This window comes from Melospiza melodia, chromosome 6 (assembly GCF_035770615.1).
Source record: "Melospiza melodia melodia isolate bMelMel2 chromosome 6, bMelMel2.pri, whole genome shotgun sequence".
Classification (NCBI taxonomy): Eukaryota; Metazoa; Chordata; class Aves; order Passeriformes; family Passerellidae; genus Melospiza; species Melospiza melodia.
The window spans coordinates 20,959,714-20,979,807 of NC_086199.1; the positions used below are offsets into that span (position 1 = coordinate 20,959,714).

At 39.9% G+C, this 20,094-nt stretch overlaps 1 protein-coding gene across 25 annotated transcripts in view; it reads right to left on the reverse strand.

Moving 5' to 3' along the window:
• NRXN3 (neurexin 3) overlaps window positions 1-20,094 on the reverse strand; it is a 706,103-nt gene that overhangs the window by 88,627 nt on the left and 597,382 nt on the right. For all 25 annotated transcript variants that reach the window (XR_010028287.1, XR_010028288.1, XM_063160199.1 and 22 more), the window contains one exon: window positions 18,696-19,003. Coding sequence is in view for 23 of the 25 variants with exons in the window: in XM_063160199.1 (XP_063016269.1) it covers window positions 18,696-19,003 (308 nt within the window). In the remaining 2 variants the exon portion in view is untranslated. The remainder of the gene's footprint in view (window positions 1-18,695; window positions 19,004-20,094) is intronic.

Sequence of the window (20,094 nt, forward strand, 5' to 3'; positions counted from 1 at the left end):
CTTTTTTCTTCTTAAAACCCTCATTTTAATTAAAGGTAAACAAATGTGACGACTCAAAGAAGTGAATGTGATGCTGCAGAATAGAGAAACACAAATGGTTTTCTAGTGAGAACAAAAAATCTCAAGTCTGAGAGTGGTCACTGACATTTCTGATCAATGCTCTTTAAGCATCTCCAGCCACATGGAGAGAAGAGCCATATGAGTTCCCTGCACCAGAATAACTGTGTCAGGCATTACCCATTTGTTGGAGATGCACCCAATTGCTCTCAAAGACCTATGGTGTCCCCTGCTCCTCTGTATTCAGAAGCGAAGGCTTGTCCCAGAAATGCTACCACGTTTGTGCAGGCTTGTGTAAGGCTCTGGAAGAACAGTGCTGGGCAGGACACGGCGACAGCACTCAGAAAAGAAAATGGAAGCTATTTTTGCACAACTCAGAATAGGAACACGGCATGTACAGCTCATCGTCTGCTGTGGTTACCTTCAATCCCAGCAGTGACAAGTGCTGAGCTGTATGTGCTTTTTCATTTATCTCTGCAGCTCCAGGCTGAGGGCAGACAGCACCCATTTTACCACAAGACCATGCTTGTGAGACAGGACAAGTGTATTTTCAATTTGCAAGTAAGCAGAGTCCTGTCAAGGGCAATATTAATTTCTACAGGGTCTGAAAAGCAGATCATTATTCCTGACTCTGCCTGTGGGTTATTGGTGCATTAAATAAAAAAAAATAAAATCATCCCAAATAAAGGCATTTGTTGTTATTGCCAGCATACTGCATTGGTCTCCAGGAAGATGTGTCAGCTTACTGCAGGGTTTCTTCAGATGTATAATGGCAGAACTAATACAAGCAATTAATTAGTATTTTTCAGCTATACATCCAAAAACGCTTTATAAAAGAAGAAAAAGGAAATACTAATGCCACATCACATAAAGTATGAATCTGGGCACGTAGGGGCTTAAATGCTGGGGGTAATTTTATGGTTAGGTGTCAGGCAAATTCTGGAAACAAAATGTTCTTGAAGAGAACAGAGAAAATGGTGTCTGTAACAGCTGGGGGACTTGACCCAGCGACTCACGTAAGGTTTTCCTGCAATGGAATCATGTAACTATATAGTTTGTGCCTAAACAGTTGACTCTGGTGTCCTATCTGCTAGACTCTTCTAGAGAAGGAGACAGCACAAGTTATTTATTTACTGGTAACAATTAAATCAGTAAAACGTCAAACAAAAATTTCTACACTGAAAAAAATTGCTCAGCGAACTACAGAAAATACTATGTGGTTCAGGACCACTAAGAAGACTGGTGATAACGAAAGGAAGTTTTGAGAGTTGAAGGCAATTTCTGCATCTCTTCATGTCAATTCAAAAACAACTGTCCTCCATAAAAGTCTCTGTCCTCTTGAAAAGAAAAAAAAAACATAAAAAAGTGAAACTCAAAAAACCCAAACACACCCAGTGAGTATCATCAATTCAGAATAAATTTGGGGTTTCCCATCCAAGCTGCAAATGTCAGACCACAGCCTGCCTGCATAAAGAGCCATTCCCCTCAACAGAAAAGAAGTTCTCACTACCAAGTGTCAGGTAGTGAAGGGAATAAGAATTCTCATGATCCGAGATTATAATAGTTAAATATTTCTGCAGTAATCAAAGAAATTATGGTCTGACTTTATTTCAAGAATGAAATGAAGTCCGGCTTTACCAACAGAAAAGAAACAGCTTTGGGTTGCACTGAGTAACCCATACCATGTAATTCTTAGATCATTGTGAGGTGGCAGAGGACATTTACAAGCTGTATCTTAAGTTTGTCATTGCTTGTCAAAGGAGAAAGCATAAAAAGAAAGAGTAGCAGGCTAGTCTAAAGTAATTAGCTTAGAAGATTGCTACAACATTCATTCTTATTATTTCTCTTGTACTTATTGGGCAAGTTATGTTTTGTTTAATTCTGATTTGAAAGAAGAGAGTCAGGTTATTTCAATTTATAGCTAGCTATAGATAGCTAGAGGTTTTCACCACTCTATAGTCACTGCTGTGACTGCACTGATATGAAGCCACACGTGACTCAGCCTTGAAGTTACCTGTTACCAGGTGAGTGAGAGAATTCTAGACAGAAGCACAGAGATTAATGAAGGCTGTCTTAACCTGCTTCTCCCATATACACTAAATTTTAGGCTGCCAGTTCTCATGGACTGGATTACAGAAAAAGCAAACAATAGGTATGATTGACCAGAGGGTTCCATTTCTGTAGTTTTGTAACACAAAACCAAGGCTAGGCAAATAAAAAAGCAACTGATTCTAAACAAATAAATGCCAGTATTTTATATTTTGTGAAATGTACTGCTGTATTACTATGGCTAATTGAGTAATAAACATCCTGGGAGGATTAAGTATTTTCATAAACAGTGCTTGCAGGAGTCTTAGCCACAACAGTAGTTTAAGGCAGCAGTTTAAGCACTCCTCATGCTCTGGGAATCAACATTTAGGGACAGAATCCAAAAGAAATATAGCACAAATACAAAATTCATGAGCAGGTGCACTGGGAAGGTAACAATGTCCTCAGAAACCTCCTGGCTGTTTCATGGGCTCAGCTACTGCCTGTTAAGCCCATTGATCAAATTAAAACTAAGCCCTGCAAGGCAGGTGCCTACCATTGTCCCAGGAAAGAGCATCCTTCTCTTTGTACTTCACAAATTTGCTGCAAATGGAAGGGTGCACCCCGTTCAAAGGGGGCAGAGATGTTACAGAGCCTCTAGCATGTGAGACTCATAAAAACAACTCCATCTGAGGGACTTTTCATATAAATGTATCAGATGTGCATTCACCTGGCATTAAAATAAACACAAGGTGAAAGCACTGAAGAAGAAGCAAGGAACTATGAAAAGATGACTGCATGAGGAAGGAGACAGACAGTGTGGTGAGATGCAATGGCAAAACAGTGGAGAGAAAAAACAAATACCAAAAGCAGAACATGCAAGCTGAGACAGAAAACATTAAGTCTGAGCCCTGGCAGTCCAATGAATTTACTGTGAATTCTTTGTGGGGGAGACAGCTGCCACTGAGTGCACATAAACACTCCACAGCAGAGCAGCTTCAGAAAGCACAGCAGAGGTCATTCAGAAACTCTCCACATGTCAGAAAGCCTTTTTTATTTTAGAAGAAAAACTCCAGAGTTTGATATGAATGGTTTGATTTGTTTTCCAGGTCTGCAGAAACAGATGACACAGTAAAGCCTGGAAAGTGCATGTGAACTCATCATTTTTACAGAAGCCTTAAACAACACAGCAAGCATCTCAGCCTTGGTGAGAGGACCATGCAGGTGTGCTTGCCACTCTAGGTGTATTTTAATAAAAACTTGCCTTCCTGGGCAAGTAACTAGTTTCATTTGGCTCTTCTATTTTAAAGACAAATAAATTCCTCAGAAACCATAAGATGTTAGCTTGGAACAGAAGGAGTAATGAATAAGCCATTCTCATGGGATGCCAACATAGGCATAGGATGTGAGATACCAGTACAAGAGGTCAAAGCCAAAGGTAAGTTTAATGAAAACCCTTGACAACTAATGAAAATCTTTCACTGGTTCAAGAAGGACTTCAAATTGGTAGAACTGTCACAAACTGAAGTCCAAGAAATAAGGTATCAGGTGAATACACCTTGGGGAAAAAGGATATTTGTCTGAAGCAAGTACTGTATTCCTTTAAAGGTTTGGATCTGTGTCTTCATTGGGCACTACAGAATGTAATACCATGCAGAGAAACTTCAATAACACTTTGCAAGGGCACTGAAAAGCTCTGCCATGTTAAGAAATAGCCTCATTTAGAACAAAAGCTTCTGACTGACATCCTGTTTCACTGCTGCGGCAGTGGCTGAAGACATTAACGTCCCCAGCAGAGGTCACTGTCCCTGCAGCAAGGGCAATGAAGAAGACCCATGTGTCCGCTCCTCCCCAGGTCCAGCTCAGGAACCAGCATGCAGCCTAACCTGATCATCTGAAGGGGCTGGCACTGCAGCACAGGCTGTGACCTGCAGCAGCTCAAGCACAAGCATATGCCCTGATCTGCCAGCTCTGCCAGGAGGCAGCTCAGAGGAATGATCAGAGACATGTGACTGATGACCTACTAAATGGCAAAATTCAATAAGCAAAGTCCTTAAGTCTCAAACATTGAGTCTTTTTTGTCTCTTTGGCTCTGCCACTGAAGTTGGCCACTTGCATTGTCTGTTCATTTGCTGCCCATGAACCCCAACTACCTCTGAAGACAGTTGCAGTATAACATGCCATCAATCAAGTCAGGTCATGTGTGAACCAATTAATCTGACACAACAGATAATACTTCCTGCTTTTCAATAAGCAATGTGACAAGTTAATATGGTGAACAATTAACACTGCCTAAACTGAGTTAATTTGGATTTAGTTTGGACAGTGCTTCTCTGTTGTGCAGACATGCCTGTTGTTTGATAGAAAAATAATAACAAAAAAAAATAAATCAAAACCACCTACTGTCTCTGTGGATGAGAAGAGCTTGCACATGTATGTTAAAATGATATACAAAGTAAACCATGAAATGCAGATGTGGAAGATTCTCATTAATCAGTGGATGTAATTTTGCATGTTAGAAGGGGCCATTGTTGAGGGAATGGTCATATTGAGATCATTTGACTATTCAGAAACCTTTTCTTAAATATCAGTTTTAGGGTGTCTTGATGTAATGACGGCTTGGTTAGCTTGGACAGGTTATTTACATCCTGCTTTGGTTTGTTTTTGCTTCTTCCTTCATGGCCATGTTGAAAGCATCCTTCATTGCCATTCTAGACTACTGCTGGCTTAGCTATGCATTATTAATCAATAATTAGCTGCTAACCTACAATTAACTGTGTATCTGTGATGAAAACAAACAATCCTTAGATACAATTTGTAAGGTGCTTCATAAAGAAATCTTGTTAACAGCTGTTTTCATTACTGTTAGCATGCACACACAATGGTACAGCAGGTGCCACAAGGTCCATCCCAGAGACTGAAGCCTTCGGGCAAGCAGGTTTGAAATCCACCTGCTTCCCTTGCTACAGAAAAAAAATAAAATCACAGCCCTACACAGTAAGATTAGGCTGGAGGGATTGCTTAAGTCAATTCCCTCTACCTGGTACTATGTCAAAGGCATAAACTGAATTACCAGTTTTCCCAAATTACACACAAGTAGGAATGCAAATTTTTTTTCCAGAACCAGGAATGGCTGAGCTTCTGCATACCATCTGATGCCAAACAAGGTCAATCAAGTTAAAATTGGCTTTCTGATGCTGCCATGTAGGCTACAGCCCAAATTTCACTGCTCTGTGCAAAGGAAAATCATGCCAAATACATTTAAATAGAGTGAAAATGGCACCTGGAACAACACGATCTGGTTAAACGAACAATGACTGCAAGCAGTGATCATGAAAAATGCAGTCCCACTACAGACACCATACCAGACTTACAGGACAGTCCACACTTCTCCATATCTCCCCCAGGACATATGTACAGTTTCCAGTTAGAAGTGCTTACGAGCCTACTCTTCAGTGATGTGAATTTTCTGTTAAAATATTGCTTCGCATTTTCAGAAGGCAAATCAATGTTCACAAACACATCCTCCCTTCCATTATTCTATAAGCTTTAGAACTGTCCACCAGCTTTTCTTACATGAAGATTTCCAATAAAGAAAATTTTTTTCTAGTAACAGAGAGTATGGCCACTCCTGTCCACTGACATCTTTGTCAACTTTGAGGCCATAATTCATATTATGGCTTTTATCATAGTTTTCATCTGCACAACTCAAGTTAGAAAATGTTATTTTCCAGACCCACACTTCTGTGCAAGTAAAAGTATAAAATTAAACGATAAATGATGAGAAAAAAACCAAACTCAAACAAGTTAACAATTCAGTTTTACTCCTGCAAAATAAAAACCAGCCTTCCTGTATTTCAGAAAGTACTTTCTTTTTTTTCCCATCTTTTAAATGGTCTGCCTGGATATCAAAAGGGAAGGGAAATGGCAGGGGTCTGGAGTGATTTTTTCTAAAATCTTTGCCTTCATTATGAATGAATCTGCACACGATTTCAGAAAATAATGCCCTGACTTGAAACATGATGAAGTTATGATTTAGTCCTCATCTAGACTCCATATAGCTCTACAGTAAAATGTATTTGTGATATTAATAAAATATACTAATAAAAGATGAGAATTTCTGTCTCAAAGAGATTAAATAAACAAGTGGACTTCTGAATTCTAGGTCAAGTACATAGGCATTTTGAATTAATAGTCACTATTTCTCCCCACATCCTTAGTCTGAATTAATGGACCATTGCAGGCGGATGGCACTAGAGCTGCAAAACTCTCAGATGCCAAGGCAGTATACGTGACAGGTACTGCAAATGCAACTTGCCAGATGGAGCTTAGCTCTACCCATGGATAATTGTAATCATTCCTCTTGTTTTCTCTGTAATGTCCTATTGGGAGAAGTGGGGTACAACACTGCCTAACCACTGTCACCTTTCCTTGCTACCAAGTTGCCTCTCAGCTTTAGAAGGACAAAAAAGCAAGGGAAGAACAGCTAACAACAGGGAAAAAGTCTCAAAAAATTGAAATCCCCAAATCCTTCTTGTTATCATTATAGTGCAAGAGTTCTATTGTCATTACATCGCAAGGGTTCCATATTGCTAGAGTTTCATACCTCCTTAATGCTTCTTGTAGTCAGCTCCTCTAAGAACTGACTCTTCCTTGTCCCCACAGCAGCCAACTGACTCCAGTTCCCACCAATCCACTCTTTTATAACACTCTTCTGATTGGCTTCAGCTGTGGCCTGTTAACATCAGGCCTGCTTCTAATCCTTAATAATTGACTCAGCTGCAACTCTTTAAGGGGTAAGATTACATTCTGCACCACCTTCGTTTACCCATCCTGCATCCCCCTACACCTTCTGATCTTCAGCTACAGCTGCCATTAAATAAGGTTTGAACAGAAGAGAAATAGTAAGTTCCAAGTGACAAAACCTGACAGAAGTAGAGGGACAGCCAGCCTGTGCTATTCTCTCTCTTTGCTTCTAGAACAATCCTCAGTATTCTAAACTGATATTTACACTCTCTGCCCTGCTCAGTCTTCAACTCTCTTGGGGAAAGGTGACTACACTGCCATCTTTTCACCCTATTTCTCCCCTCACAGTAGAAGCCCTGATGCCATTGAACTGTGGCTGCCTTTGATGCCTCACATCTACCACCTCAATAGAAAGCAGGAGAGCACAAGTGCCTGTCAAGAGTTGGAGCAGCAGCAGATCTTCCCAAGCCATGCCAAAGGAAACCTGGCCCTGTGGAGAGAGCAACTCAGGCTGAGAATCTGAAACAGAGACCTATCTCGAACGGTGTAACAAACCAACATAAAAGAACAAGTCACAGACTGCAGGTGTAGCAACTCACTCCTTTTGATGTGGCAATTCCTAAGGCCAAAGTGAACATATCAGATCCTGGTTCTTAACAATCCATTGCCAGGCTCTCACCTTCCTGTTCAGTTCATGCCAACTTCCCTCCTTTTTTTCCTCCAGGAATCACATGGAGCAGATGTGAACACCATTCCCATGCTTCAGTTAAGAAAGGACAAAATAAACAACTTGCAAGCATTGGACATTAGCTGAGAGGCATCCAGAGAGACACTAAGCCTTTTCACAGCAGATTGTAAGTGGTCCTTGCTTCTTGCCAGGGCAACAAATGTTACAGCCAAGCAAGCAGAAATTTCTCTGCTGTGCCTGAGTCCATAAACAGGACAACGTGTAATCAGCCATCTGAGCACCAAGGAATTATTCATCTTCAGGCAAGCAACAATACCTCAGAATGAATCAGATGTGGGGGTGGAAGAAGTCCTCTATGTGAGAGGCTCCTAATGCAGCGATTCTTTCTGAGGCATATACACAACATATAACCCTCCTTCCTCCTCCCATCCATCTTTCGTTTCCACCTTGGCATTCTTATTTATGTCTAGCAGCTGGAAATCCTGCTGATTCCCAGCAAGCACACACAGGTCTGTTACAGAGCTGTTCCAGCTGCCCTCCTAGCTCTGGAGGAAGCCCATAAGCTCTGCTGCACACATCCTCCTCTAGTGCTTCTAAAGCTGGATGCCTTCAGGGACTCCAGAGAAACAGGCTGTATATTCTGACCTGCCTACCACATCTACCTTTCTAAATTTCATCCTCACTAATTGCTAAATCTCAAGACAAGACAAGCAGGTCACAGCAGTAGTCACCTGAACAGCCATTGCTCATAACATTAAGAACAATTAACTGCAAGTCTGACAGGTGGCAGAATAAATGGTAATGCATTAGGCAGTTGAGACAATGATATACAACTTAAATAGTACATGTAAACATATATGGAACAAACATGAGGGGAAGAGTGGCATGTATGAGGAGTACAGAATCAGTTTTAGCTTGCTTTTTTATGCATATCTCTAATGAGGCTATGTTTATAACAATGAAACAAATGTACAAATCTGGGCACTAAAGACCCAAGTGCACGTATAAGTTTTAATACAAATGGCATTACTCTAGCAGAGAAGGAGATTAACTGCTGCCTAAACGTAATCAATTGGGAGCTAAGACAATGATGTATAAGATTTGGGCCTTAAACATATTTGCAAGTGTTGAGCCTACTCTGAGGGCATTATGCTAACACATCCACAGCAAAGAGTAATCAAACAGTCTCCAGGAATACTGACCCTACCAAAAAAAATGCTTTTAAAGCATAGATATCACAGATCACACAATGACTGGGCTTGGAAGGGACCTCTGAAAGCCATCTCATCCATCCCCCCTTCTAAAGCAGGTTAACCTTGAGGAGGTGCACAGGATCACATTAATGCATTTTTTTGAGTGTCTGTAGAAAAAGAAATCTCACAACCTCTCTGGGAAGCCTATTCCAGTCTCTGCCACCTGCACAGCCAAGAAGTTCCTCCTGTTCAGAGGGAACTTCCTGTGTTTCAGTTGTGCCTATTGCCCCTTCCCCTGTCACTGGCACCACTGAAGAGAGTCTGGCCCCATCCTCTTGACATCCATCCCTAAGATGTTTTGTATACATTGATAAGATCCCAGACAAGTCTGTTCCTTTAATTCAGGTATTCCTTTCTATATTCTTCTGCTCAAAGTGAAAACAAAATAAGGTCTGCTCAAAGTGAAAACAAAATAAGGTCTTAATTACCGTATCTTTAACTCTTTTTTCTTAAGACCCTGAGGAAACAAGACAATTGAAATCCAATCCTACTGACTTATAAGACAGGCCTCCTACTTAAATATAAGTCATATGCATTCAAAACATCCATTTCTGTTTTTACCACAGCACAGAGTAAATTTTGTGCTCTCTACTTTACACATTTCTAGAATTAAAGTGGAATTTCAGGGTCTAAATACCACTACGAAAGACCTAGGCCAAGAACCAGGGAGAAGGGAAAGGGAATACACCACCGGATGGAATTTACAAGGTATTATCCATACTATCAGAACAATGCCTGTGAACTTGGTTGTGAGATGGACCAAAGACACTTATTTTACTACAGGGGAAAGAAAAGAACCATCTACAGAGTAGGTTTCTTGACAGATGCTGAATTAATAGAGTAAGGATTAGGAAACAGTAGCTCAAGGCTCAGGACCTGCATTCAGCCTGCTACAGCCTTTAGGCTTTCTAGCTGAAGTACGGCAACCCCAAAGCAGCTTGGCAGCTCACCTCCCTCTGCAAGATGCTTGTGTTCCACTTGCTGTGGTCTGCCCCATTAATCTTCTCACCATCAAATTTGCTCTTACCTCTTGCTTCCTGCATTAAGTTCTTCTAACAGAAGGATAATATATTAAAGGAATAATAATAACACTGATAACAATAGTCTAAGAAATACATACTTCTTTCTCCATATTTCCCCTCGTTTGATTAGTCTCCCAGCAAGAGCAGCATTAATCACTGGGACAAGAGATAAAAGATAAAGTCCAATTTGAATTTTGCTGTGTGCTACTGAGAATGTATGTGTGTGTTCAGGCAGGAGGGAGGGAGGCCGCAGGATAATCTGTCATTTTATATATTTATGCTGTTGGAGGCAGTCGGGACTGGTTCTCCATTGTTACCACAGATTAAAATCATTCATGTCCTTATACTTTCATTGGAGGTCATCTTTCAGGAAAAGAGAGATATTATGACCAAGTTAAATTCAAGCTATTTCTGCAAATCTCTGTGTATGGCTTGGACACCGAGGCAATAGCTTGGATATTAGAAGAACACAACAAATAGTATTTTTTTGTCCTTACCTGACCTGACTCTTTTTACACTGAGTTTTCTTGCTTTGAAACAGTTATGAGAAAAGAACAGCAGCAAGTGAGAGGAAAAGGTGCATTTTAAATTATCTTAGTACAAGTGAGTGATCCCAGCTCTATTCTGACTTTGAACTGCCATGGAGGATCCATGGATCCTCAGATCTCCCTTCCAGCATTTCTACTGAACTGAGTCCCAGCCAGCTTGGCAGAAATAAAAGACTTTCTCCTTAGGGAACATGGAGTGTGGAGCCAAACAAAGACTAAAAGTAGAGGAGTGGTTACTAGGCCATATAGAATGAGTTTGTCTTTCCCTAAAACCTTTACTTCTCCAAAATGGAGTTCCTAGAACCATCAGCCTACCAGCTCTGGCCAGGTCACTCGCCCTCTTTAAATCATGCTGGTTCTTTCCCATTTCTCTCTGAGAGACAGGTATCTCATCCTTTGGACTTTAGTTGTCATCTGCCCCTCGTCATTCATCCTTTCTGTACCCACTTTGATACATTTAGCCATTGGAGCATTTTCAACATTTCCTACTCTCTTATTCATGCCTCCTATAAAACTACGGGTATTCCCTAGGAATTGTCCTTACCCAGAAATCAATTTCCTTAGAACACCTAATCTGAGACCCAGTAAAATGGGCAATAATCAAAAACTCTAAAAGTAATTAGTAGGGAAGAGGATCCCTTTCATTGGTCATTTTAAGGCGAAAGGCCAACATATTTTGTATGCAAATACAAATATCAAATAATAACTTTTCCTCCAAAAATCCACTGTAAGGAAAAAGGGAAGTGTTTATATCCTATGCAATACCAGGAGAACTGAAATCTAGTTTTCACCCCTATGGCTTTATTTTTCCTCGGGAATTTTGTGGAAACACATTCTTATCTTTCGGAATATAATAGAAGTAATTTTTCAATCAAAATGAACAACATCCCACCTACTCATATGCCATCGAAGGGAGGAGATAAAGAATTGGTGGTTGCATAGCCTGTCTTGTTAATCACTACTTTTATGAGCTGTACCGTGTCAGACATATCTTGCAAATCAGTGACAACTCATCCCGCAGATGAAAAGAAACTAGCAGAAATCCTTCTGTTTCTGTTAGCTAACAACATCATCATTCTGCAGAAAATCCAAGGCATTAATTAGATGGTTTCAGAAAGCAGGTCTGTCACAACAATACGGATGTGTTTCCAATTTCTGTGCATTCACTGAAATGAATGATCTAGGAAAGGTAAGAGGTACATTCCCACCTCTCTGCTAGTCCTTTAAAAAAACCTAACAAACAAACAAAAAATCCCAAAACCCAAACCAAACAAATAAAATGGAACTATATGTTCAGGAAGCATTCTGGCAATGTCTGCAGCTTCTAGGCATTTCCCTGAAGTATATAAATAGCAAGAGGAACAGATATGCTATAACAAAACATGAGCCAATCCTCCAATTATATTTTAGCCATAACCATTGATTCTACTCCATTTGTTTCCAAGTAGCTGCTTTTGCAATATTGGATCTCTTCATCATATCTTGTCGCTGCACAACTATTCTAGAACAACTATTCTTTCACTTGGCTTGGGATCAAATGTATGGTCAACTAGAATAGCTTCAGTTCCTGAGTACTGCATTAATCAGATTTTGAAAATAATCTTTCACGGGACTTTCAAGAATCCATTTTGACAGGGTAAATGACATGTCTAAATGCACATAGGGATACTGTGCTCTGAAAAAAGTGCATACTGATGTTATTAATTTTACTTTCTGAGAAATGTATGCCTGACTGCCTGAAGAAGGCAGGTATCTGCTTACTACAGATGTTATTTCAGCTTCCTATTCTTTTATTCAAGAAAAAGGTGTGTTCTTGTTCACCTAGAGGCAAGTAAAAATTTCAACAGTTCTTGATCAAGGCAAAATAAAGTATCAGAGAAAAATCTAAAAAGATTCTGAAATTATAGAAAAGTGCTAGACCCGACCCCTTTTATCCTCCCCTTGCTTTTTGATGCTGGGCCGAGTCTTCATTTTCAAAATTGACAGGAGAACAGAACTGGGTACATGTGTCAAAAACATCAGCTGAGGTTTTGCTGCAAGACCCAAATGATTGCTCAGACCTGTAAGTTAAGGGAATGTAATCTCAACCCTTTTAGAGATGAATCAGCCAACTCAGACCTTCTGTAAACTATTAGACTGAAGAAATAAAAAGGCAGTGTGGATCCTAACAAAACACACAGAAGAGTGGCTGAAATGACTACTTGCTAATGCTGCTATATAAAAACAGGCTATTCAGAGAATTAGCGTAAGGTATATTTTGAGAAATCATGCTACATGCCAACTTGTGACTTTCAAGTTTGCCATACATATTCAGTCAAACCCCTTCCCTGGAGTCATGAGACAAACATCTCCATTTGGACCCAAAAATGGCTACTAAGTTTGATGTTCCAATATCACTGCTGGTAATGTCAACAAATGACAGCACAGACCCATATATGCATGAGCTGTTTTACAAGCACAATGTTCTTTATCACTGTAATTGTGCTTAGCAGAAATACAAGGCTGAGTTTACTTTCATCATCAGTACCTGTCAGCAGGGGCGAGTATAGGCTGGAAAAATAATATTACAGCAAAATCACATTCTTCTTTTGAATGGGCACTGTACTTGTGGTTCACTTATGGCACTTCTAGAAGACTGGATCCCTACGGCACTTTTAGAAGTGCAGCACAACTGTCTTCTTGTTGTAGATGAAACCATGAAAATGTAAGAGTCTATTTTAGGTTATATGAACATTACAGGTAATCTGAGTATCCTGAAAACAGCGTCAATAAATATAATTTAAACACAGCATACCATTTGCACATCTAATACTCACTTGGAGAATATTTTTGTGCCTTTCCCATACAGAACATTATCATACCATATACATGTTTCTGGTTAGGTAGCTACTACGTTACACACCAAAGATTCTATATTTCAGCGTGCACTAAATTTATTTCTCAATTACATATTTGTAAAGTATTTGGAAGTCATTTGGTATTATTGAATTAGTAACTGTAACCTACATGAACAATAGTCTGCATGAAAATTTTCAACATTTGGATTCTTGCTTCCAAACTCTGCTTTCTTTCTCTGCTCAAAGCACGCTACCATTTACAGAAGAGATCTGACCGTGAATAAGTAAATGCCATTTTGTGAATGTCACTGCAGAAATGCAAGAGTGTAGTATAGGAGAAGGGATTCCACTCTGAAGCATTTGGAGCTTTGGTCTCTTGAAAAAAATAATGGAGCAAGAAGCGGATAGAAATGGGTAAGAGCCAGACTCCGTAATTCTCGGCTGTGCCAATGAGCCAGTGAAGTCAGTCTTTAAAGCAGAGACTCATCAAAAGCTCTTTTTTCATTAGAGCTTTGCAGTCTTGGGATGAAAATGTCACTAGTGACTTATAAGAAGCAAAAACCAAATTAAAGGCCAATTTCTTTCCCTACCAAATTATTATCTATGAGTGCAAAAGAAAGTACCTAGGCAAGACCAAGGGTGAGACAATTTTATTTGTCTTACTGACAGTGAAAGTCTAATTAGACTGACAAATCTTCTGTGCTATTTTCCTTTGTGATATACACTGTAAGGAAGGATTTAGCCTGGAGCTGCACGTTATGGAAAGACATTAATCAAGATTATTGGACACTCAACAGAGAACACAGTTAGAAGGCTGAAAAGCCTAATGGTTAAAAATAAAAGTTGAGAACCTTATTCCAAGCCATGACAATGGGCTGGACTCTCCATATAGATAATGGGAAGATCTCCTCTTCTACTCTCTAGAGAGAACAGTCTTCAAGAGAGAACAGTCTGCATATAAAAAATCATGAACTGTCATTCTATGGCTCTAAGATCATAGCTGAAAACATCCACAAGTAATTTATTCTTGTCACCTACAAGTTATAACAGTTTGAACAGTTAGGCAAGTGTCATTTTCCGCATGTCAAGAAGTTGAGTCATGCCCTGGCTATGTTACAGAGCACACAGTTTCTGGCTCCTCATGGAGAGCATAAGTTCATCTGTCCTCCCAGACAGGTTCTGATCTCTTTTTCACAAAAAAATGTTTTGATCTTGGGTCCTCAGCCATCCATGCCATAGACCAGACTTATTAGGGACCTGCCCTAGGGCCTCCAGGAGATTACTTGGTTCTCCACTGGACTTGATGAACTGAGTGTGTTTGGAATGGAAGATGTGTATCACAATGAATGATCTCTAGACTAGCTTTAGTAATTAACTCCACACAAATTTTTTGAAAACTGAATGACCCAGCCGGAAACAAAGACAGAATGAGCCACATGAAAGCAAATGGAGAGTCTCCTAAAGAGCTTTGAACAGCGACTCATGAAGAGAATTCTGACCACTCAAGCAGCTGCCATGGAAGGAAGACAAGGGAATGAGTGTCACTCTAACCTGTTTACACAGAGGCATCCCAAATCAAAAAAATCCCTGAAGTACTTCATTAATAACTGAAGTTGTTCTTTAAATCAGCATATAGGGACAAATAGGGATTCCAGAACCTGTAACTAATGAAGTAACCCTGTGAGAAGCATGACAGCCTTGCAAGATTGCAGTGTGGCTCAGCACAGTGACTCTCATGCAGAAGCAGTCTGCATGACGTCTTACCGTATGACACAGAAAAGCTAGCAGTTTGTCTTTCAGGCCTTTGTGGCTAGTGTGGCAAAGCAGAAGTCTCTGAGAGGATATTATCATTACAGGAGAGTCTGATGTGTCAGGGCCCTGAGAGGCAGCAAGAAATTAGTACAGCACATACCACTTCTGAACAGACTGTACTTAAATTCCATGTGTGAGAAAGTCAAATCAGTGCTTCCTCTTGTGGCAGTGGAGCACAAGCACCATTTGCAACTCACTGGAACAAACATAAGTCAAAATTTCTTTCTCTCCCTTATTTTCAGTTAGAAAAAAGAGTCAGCTCTTGCTACTTCCTTCTCTGAATCACAGGAACATTCCCAGCAGTATAGCATACAGCCATATATCTCACCTGTTTCTCACTCAAATCCTAGCTGTCCTCCTTTGCCTTGAGTTTTACTGCCTTGCAGAAATTTAGTGTAAATTTATAGACATTTTAAATGCTAATTTCAGTGCCACTGAGTATTTCCAGTAATATTTTTTCTCTCAATTTCCTTTATCTTGGTTATTTGTCCAAAACTATATACTATGCCTGAGATCTTCAAAAGTTAATGCATATCATAGGCCTGAACATGTACTGTGTATTTCTAAACCTCTTAATTTTCCCAGCTGTTTTATTCTAACTGTGCTCTAAAATACTTCTGTCAGTACTCAGACTACCTAACTGCAGAAGGTGGCTTGGTGTGTGTTACAAACAGAAGATATCTTTGCACTTATCATGCTCTTCTGTAGTTTCTTAATGAGTGATGTGTAAATCTAAGTTCTTCTGAAATTCCCCTGGATTTTGTAACACTTTGTGATTACTGCCTTGATATTCTGTACAAGGTTTATATGCATTTCAAAAAGGAATAGTTTAGGTTACTTACATGTGAAAATGAGTAATAAAAGTAGCACAGATACTCCCAACAACTCCTATAATTCTTTATCATGATTTGTGCTATTTCACGTTAGATGCTTCACTTTAATTTGTATCATGCCAGGTACTTTTACAATTGGACAGAACTGTTCTGCGCCAAGTAACGTGCATGTGCAGAATAAAAAAGTACATTTTGAACCCTAGGAGTCTGCAATCTTAGCATAAAACAAGATACCACACATGGATACAGAAACATGGATAATAAAACAAAAAAATGTGACAACATTGATTGACTTGATAAACAGTCGTCTTAGACCATCATCAGCCTAACTTTTTGACTACTTTTTGGCATGCATCATGATGACAAAAAAGTTTCAATGGGATTGGAAAAATAACCCGCTATTGCCTTTTGTATGGTATCAGGGAGCAGAAAGATTCCTATGATCAAATCTAAGAAGTGAACAAAAAGTGCCTGAATCGTGCTGATCGGAATCAGAAGAGGCTAAACTTTAAACAGCCTTGAAAGCAAAGAATAACTGTTCATATCTGAGGAGAAAAGAAAAATCTGGAACAAGGTATAACTAACTGTATTTGTATATCTCATAGCCTTAGGTATCTATATTTTATGTTTCCCAAAGAGTAAACTTGCTCTATTAGATTTTTCCACCACTTAGATCTAAAATTGTAAGCAGGCTTGATGATGGTGATGTTGAACACCAGCAAGATAAAATAACCATTAGGCATCTGAAAAACCATGGCTGGAGACACTGCCCAAAGAGGAAAAGACAATTTCTTCTCACTTTCACCACACAGATACTGCAACTTAAGCAGACAGAATCAAATTCCACAAAAAATAAGGAAGAAAGCCAAGCTATCTCTGCTGCAACAGCGATAAAATGGCCCAATACTGAAATGCAGAAAGTTGTAATGGAGGTACATATTGACCTTTATTTTTCTTTCAGCGGGTAGCATGAAGTGTCAAAGAGTTATTGCTTTAATATCAGCTGAGATGAGGCCATTTGTTGTGGTGCATGTGTATCCAGGAAATCGCTGCTCTAACCATGTTTTTAGAAGCACTTTGACACTTTATTAAATCTTCTTGATGCTCTTTCAGCACACAGTGGTCTCTGTAGGCTGAGTGAACTGCCACGTAGGCTAGGCAGGAAGCTTTCAGAAAGAGTTCCTTTTCAGGCAAGCCAGCATAATTTCCAGCTTGACCCAGCCCATAAAGGTCCAGTGCCATTTTCTGTCCACTGGTATAGCTAAACACAGTTCTGCTGCCTTTAAAAATTATAGAGGGCAGGATAAGAACCACAGACTTTATCACTCTGGAGATGTAACTGCACAAATATTTTCTCTAAAATTAGAACTAGTCACTGTAGAGAAGGAAATTCTCACAAAGTTCATGACAGACAGTGACCAAACACAGGGTAATTTCCCCTCATTCAGCTATAATTTTATAAAATCACCTACTGGGTGTGTGAGGCTAATAATTCAGTTAATCCCTTCATGTTGCCACCTGGATTTACAGAGTACCAAAGCAGGCCCTGTTAAACCTCAGCTTGGAATTATTTACTCTAATAGCTGTAAATTCCACTGGAGCCAGACATACCTCACAGAATTGCTGTGGTTGGAAGGGAGCTCTGGAGGTCACTTAGTCCAAACCTCTGGTCAAGTAGGATCATGCAGAGTCAGCTGTCCAGGACTATGTGCAGATGGCTTTTGAATTTTAACAGCATGGACTCTCCACAACCTTTTGGGGCAACCTGCACCCATGCTCAGTCACCCTCACGTTACAAATGTTTCCCAATGATTAGAGGGAAAGACCTGTGTTTCAGTTGGTGCTCAGTGTCTCTGGTCCTGTCACTGGGCACCACTGTCATCTTTACACTCTTCCTTCAGGTATTTGTACACACAGTTAAGATCCCCCACCATGAGCCTTCTCTTTTCCAGGATGAGCAGTCCCAGCTCTCAGCCTTTCCTCATACAAGAAGTGCTCCAGTCCCTTACTCATTTTAGAGACCCTTAGCTAAAGACTCCGGCAGCTCCATCTCTCTAATGATTTCAAAACACATTTCATTCTAGTTGGTAACACAATAACATGATAGCATACTGCTGAAATAATTAATCCACAGCTCAGATTGGTTAGTCACATGATTCTTTGCACAGACAAGGACAGCCAATTGAAGGCATTTATTTCTAATCAGTACCATGTTCAGGCTGCCACAAAAGTGGTTCCAAAACCACTGCATTTTAAGGGTTGAAATAACTACTTTGAGACAATTAAGTCAGATAATCTGAAATTAATTTTTTAGTTAGGAATGATTTTTACCAAATAGATGGGAACTACTCTATGTTGGAACATCTACATTTTGCAAGAAACTGATCTTGATAGCATTCCTTCAAAATCCTCTGCAGGAAGGCTATAAAAGGGAAATAAAAAATGACTCCAAATGGAAGTAATGCTCCATTGCTTTTCTCCTCATTATGAACTTCACTATTGCAGCAGTTCATCCTGTCATAATAATAAATAACCATACACCCACCTCCCATTAAACTGCATAATTCTCTTCAGAATACATTTCCCCACATATGGAACTTTTGAAACATAGTTAAAACCTTGTTCACATTGTAACAATCTCACACAAATTGGATTGCACGAGATCAGGAGCAAAATCCATTCCCACTCTTACATGTATGTGCCACAACAATTCAACCAGCTGTTTGTCCTGTGTCCAATACAGGAGGACAACATCTTTAAAACAAAGAGTTTCATGGAGCATTATTCAGAGAAGATAGCTCCTATGAACTTACAAATGAGCAGCAAGACGAATTAAGATCTGAAGGAAATGGAGAGGACTAAGTGACTCACCTGGATGCTGGGTGGGGAGCGATTTTTCCGGGTGGTAGTGGTCGCCATCGTGGTTGTGGTTTCCATGACTGTCGTCGACATTTCCGGTGGCACCGATGTTGTGGGTGTTGTTCCCAAGATGGAAGGGACTTCCCCAACGAGTCGGACGCTTCCATTGATTTTAATGTTGGGGTTGTTCTCTGCCGCCATGTTGAGCACTTTCAGGCCATTGTAATAGAGCCCGGAGAGCTGGCCTTGGAAGAGACGCCCTCTGTCCTTCCCTCCTATGGCTATTTGCGCCTGGGTGTTGAAGATCGTTAACTGTCGTCCTAGTGAAGGGGGGTGAATAACATTATTGACAGACATTTCCTTCAGTTTGCATACTACATTGAGCCCTGGCCCGAAGTGATGGACAAAGGAGAAGTAGATTCATTCTTGGGAGTGTATATGATGACTGTAGAGAAACAGTATGGAAGTGTTTTGCCTAAAAGTCATTAATAAGGATGGTTAGCCTAAAAGTATGAATACCAAAAACTGAACCTTATACCTCAGCATCCACTCACACATAAAAACTCTGGAGGATCTTTAGAAATCTGAACCTGTTCTTTTAGGATTGGATGGATTTTAAGCTACAAATAGGACTTCAACATGTGGCTATTTTTGTACTATCAATTCAAACTGCAGTACCTGTCAACCTTTAGCCCATAAATAAACCTCCTTTTGGACTTTTTGGTTAAAGCAGTAGATTAACTCATAAAGCCACTTTTAACAATGCCAAGGTTTCAAGGGTTGGCTCAAAAACAGTAAAACATCAGGTAAAAAGGAAACTATATAAGAATTAAGTAGGAGTGTTATGATAGGATCACTCATAATCTTTCACCTGCAAACTTTGTGTTATGAAGGCTTGAAAATCTAAACCCAAGAAAGAACACACACAAACATTTCTGATGTCTCTGAAAAAGCAAAGCTTTTGAAATAGTGAGGATAACAGTGCTTCAGATGGTCAAGCCCGAGAATGGCTTACTCCACTCTACAGACAGTGAAATTCAAATGTAGGCAGGGTTATGTGGTTTAGTTGAGGTCACATCTTGAGTGTTACAAGAGGTCCAATACCATATGTAATAAAAAACCCAAATATTAAAAATAAATCTAATAACAATTGCCAATTCATCTAGTTCTGCAGGACACTTACATCACATTCAGCCTGGACTGCTCTATAAATACTGTTTGTGTCCTAGGCTGCACCAGGTTTACCATGTTAAGAAATAAATTGCTTCGTGAAGTGCAAAGGCAGTGCCTATAATTTCATTATTCCTCAAAAGATTAGGGGCATGCCACCTGAAATCTGCTGAATTAGCAGACAACCAGACTGGACATTGCTCAGAAGGGTTATCAATGCAGCTTCAAGTCAATCATCATT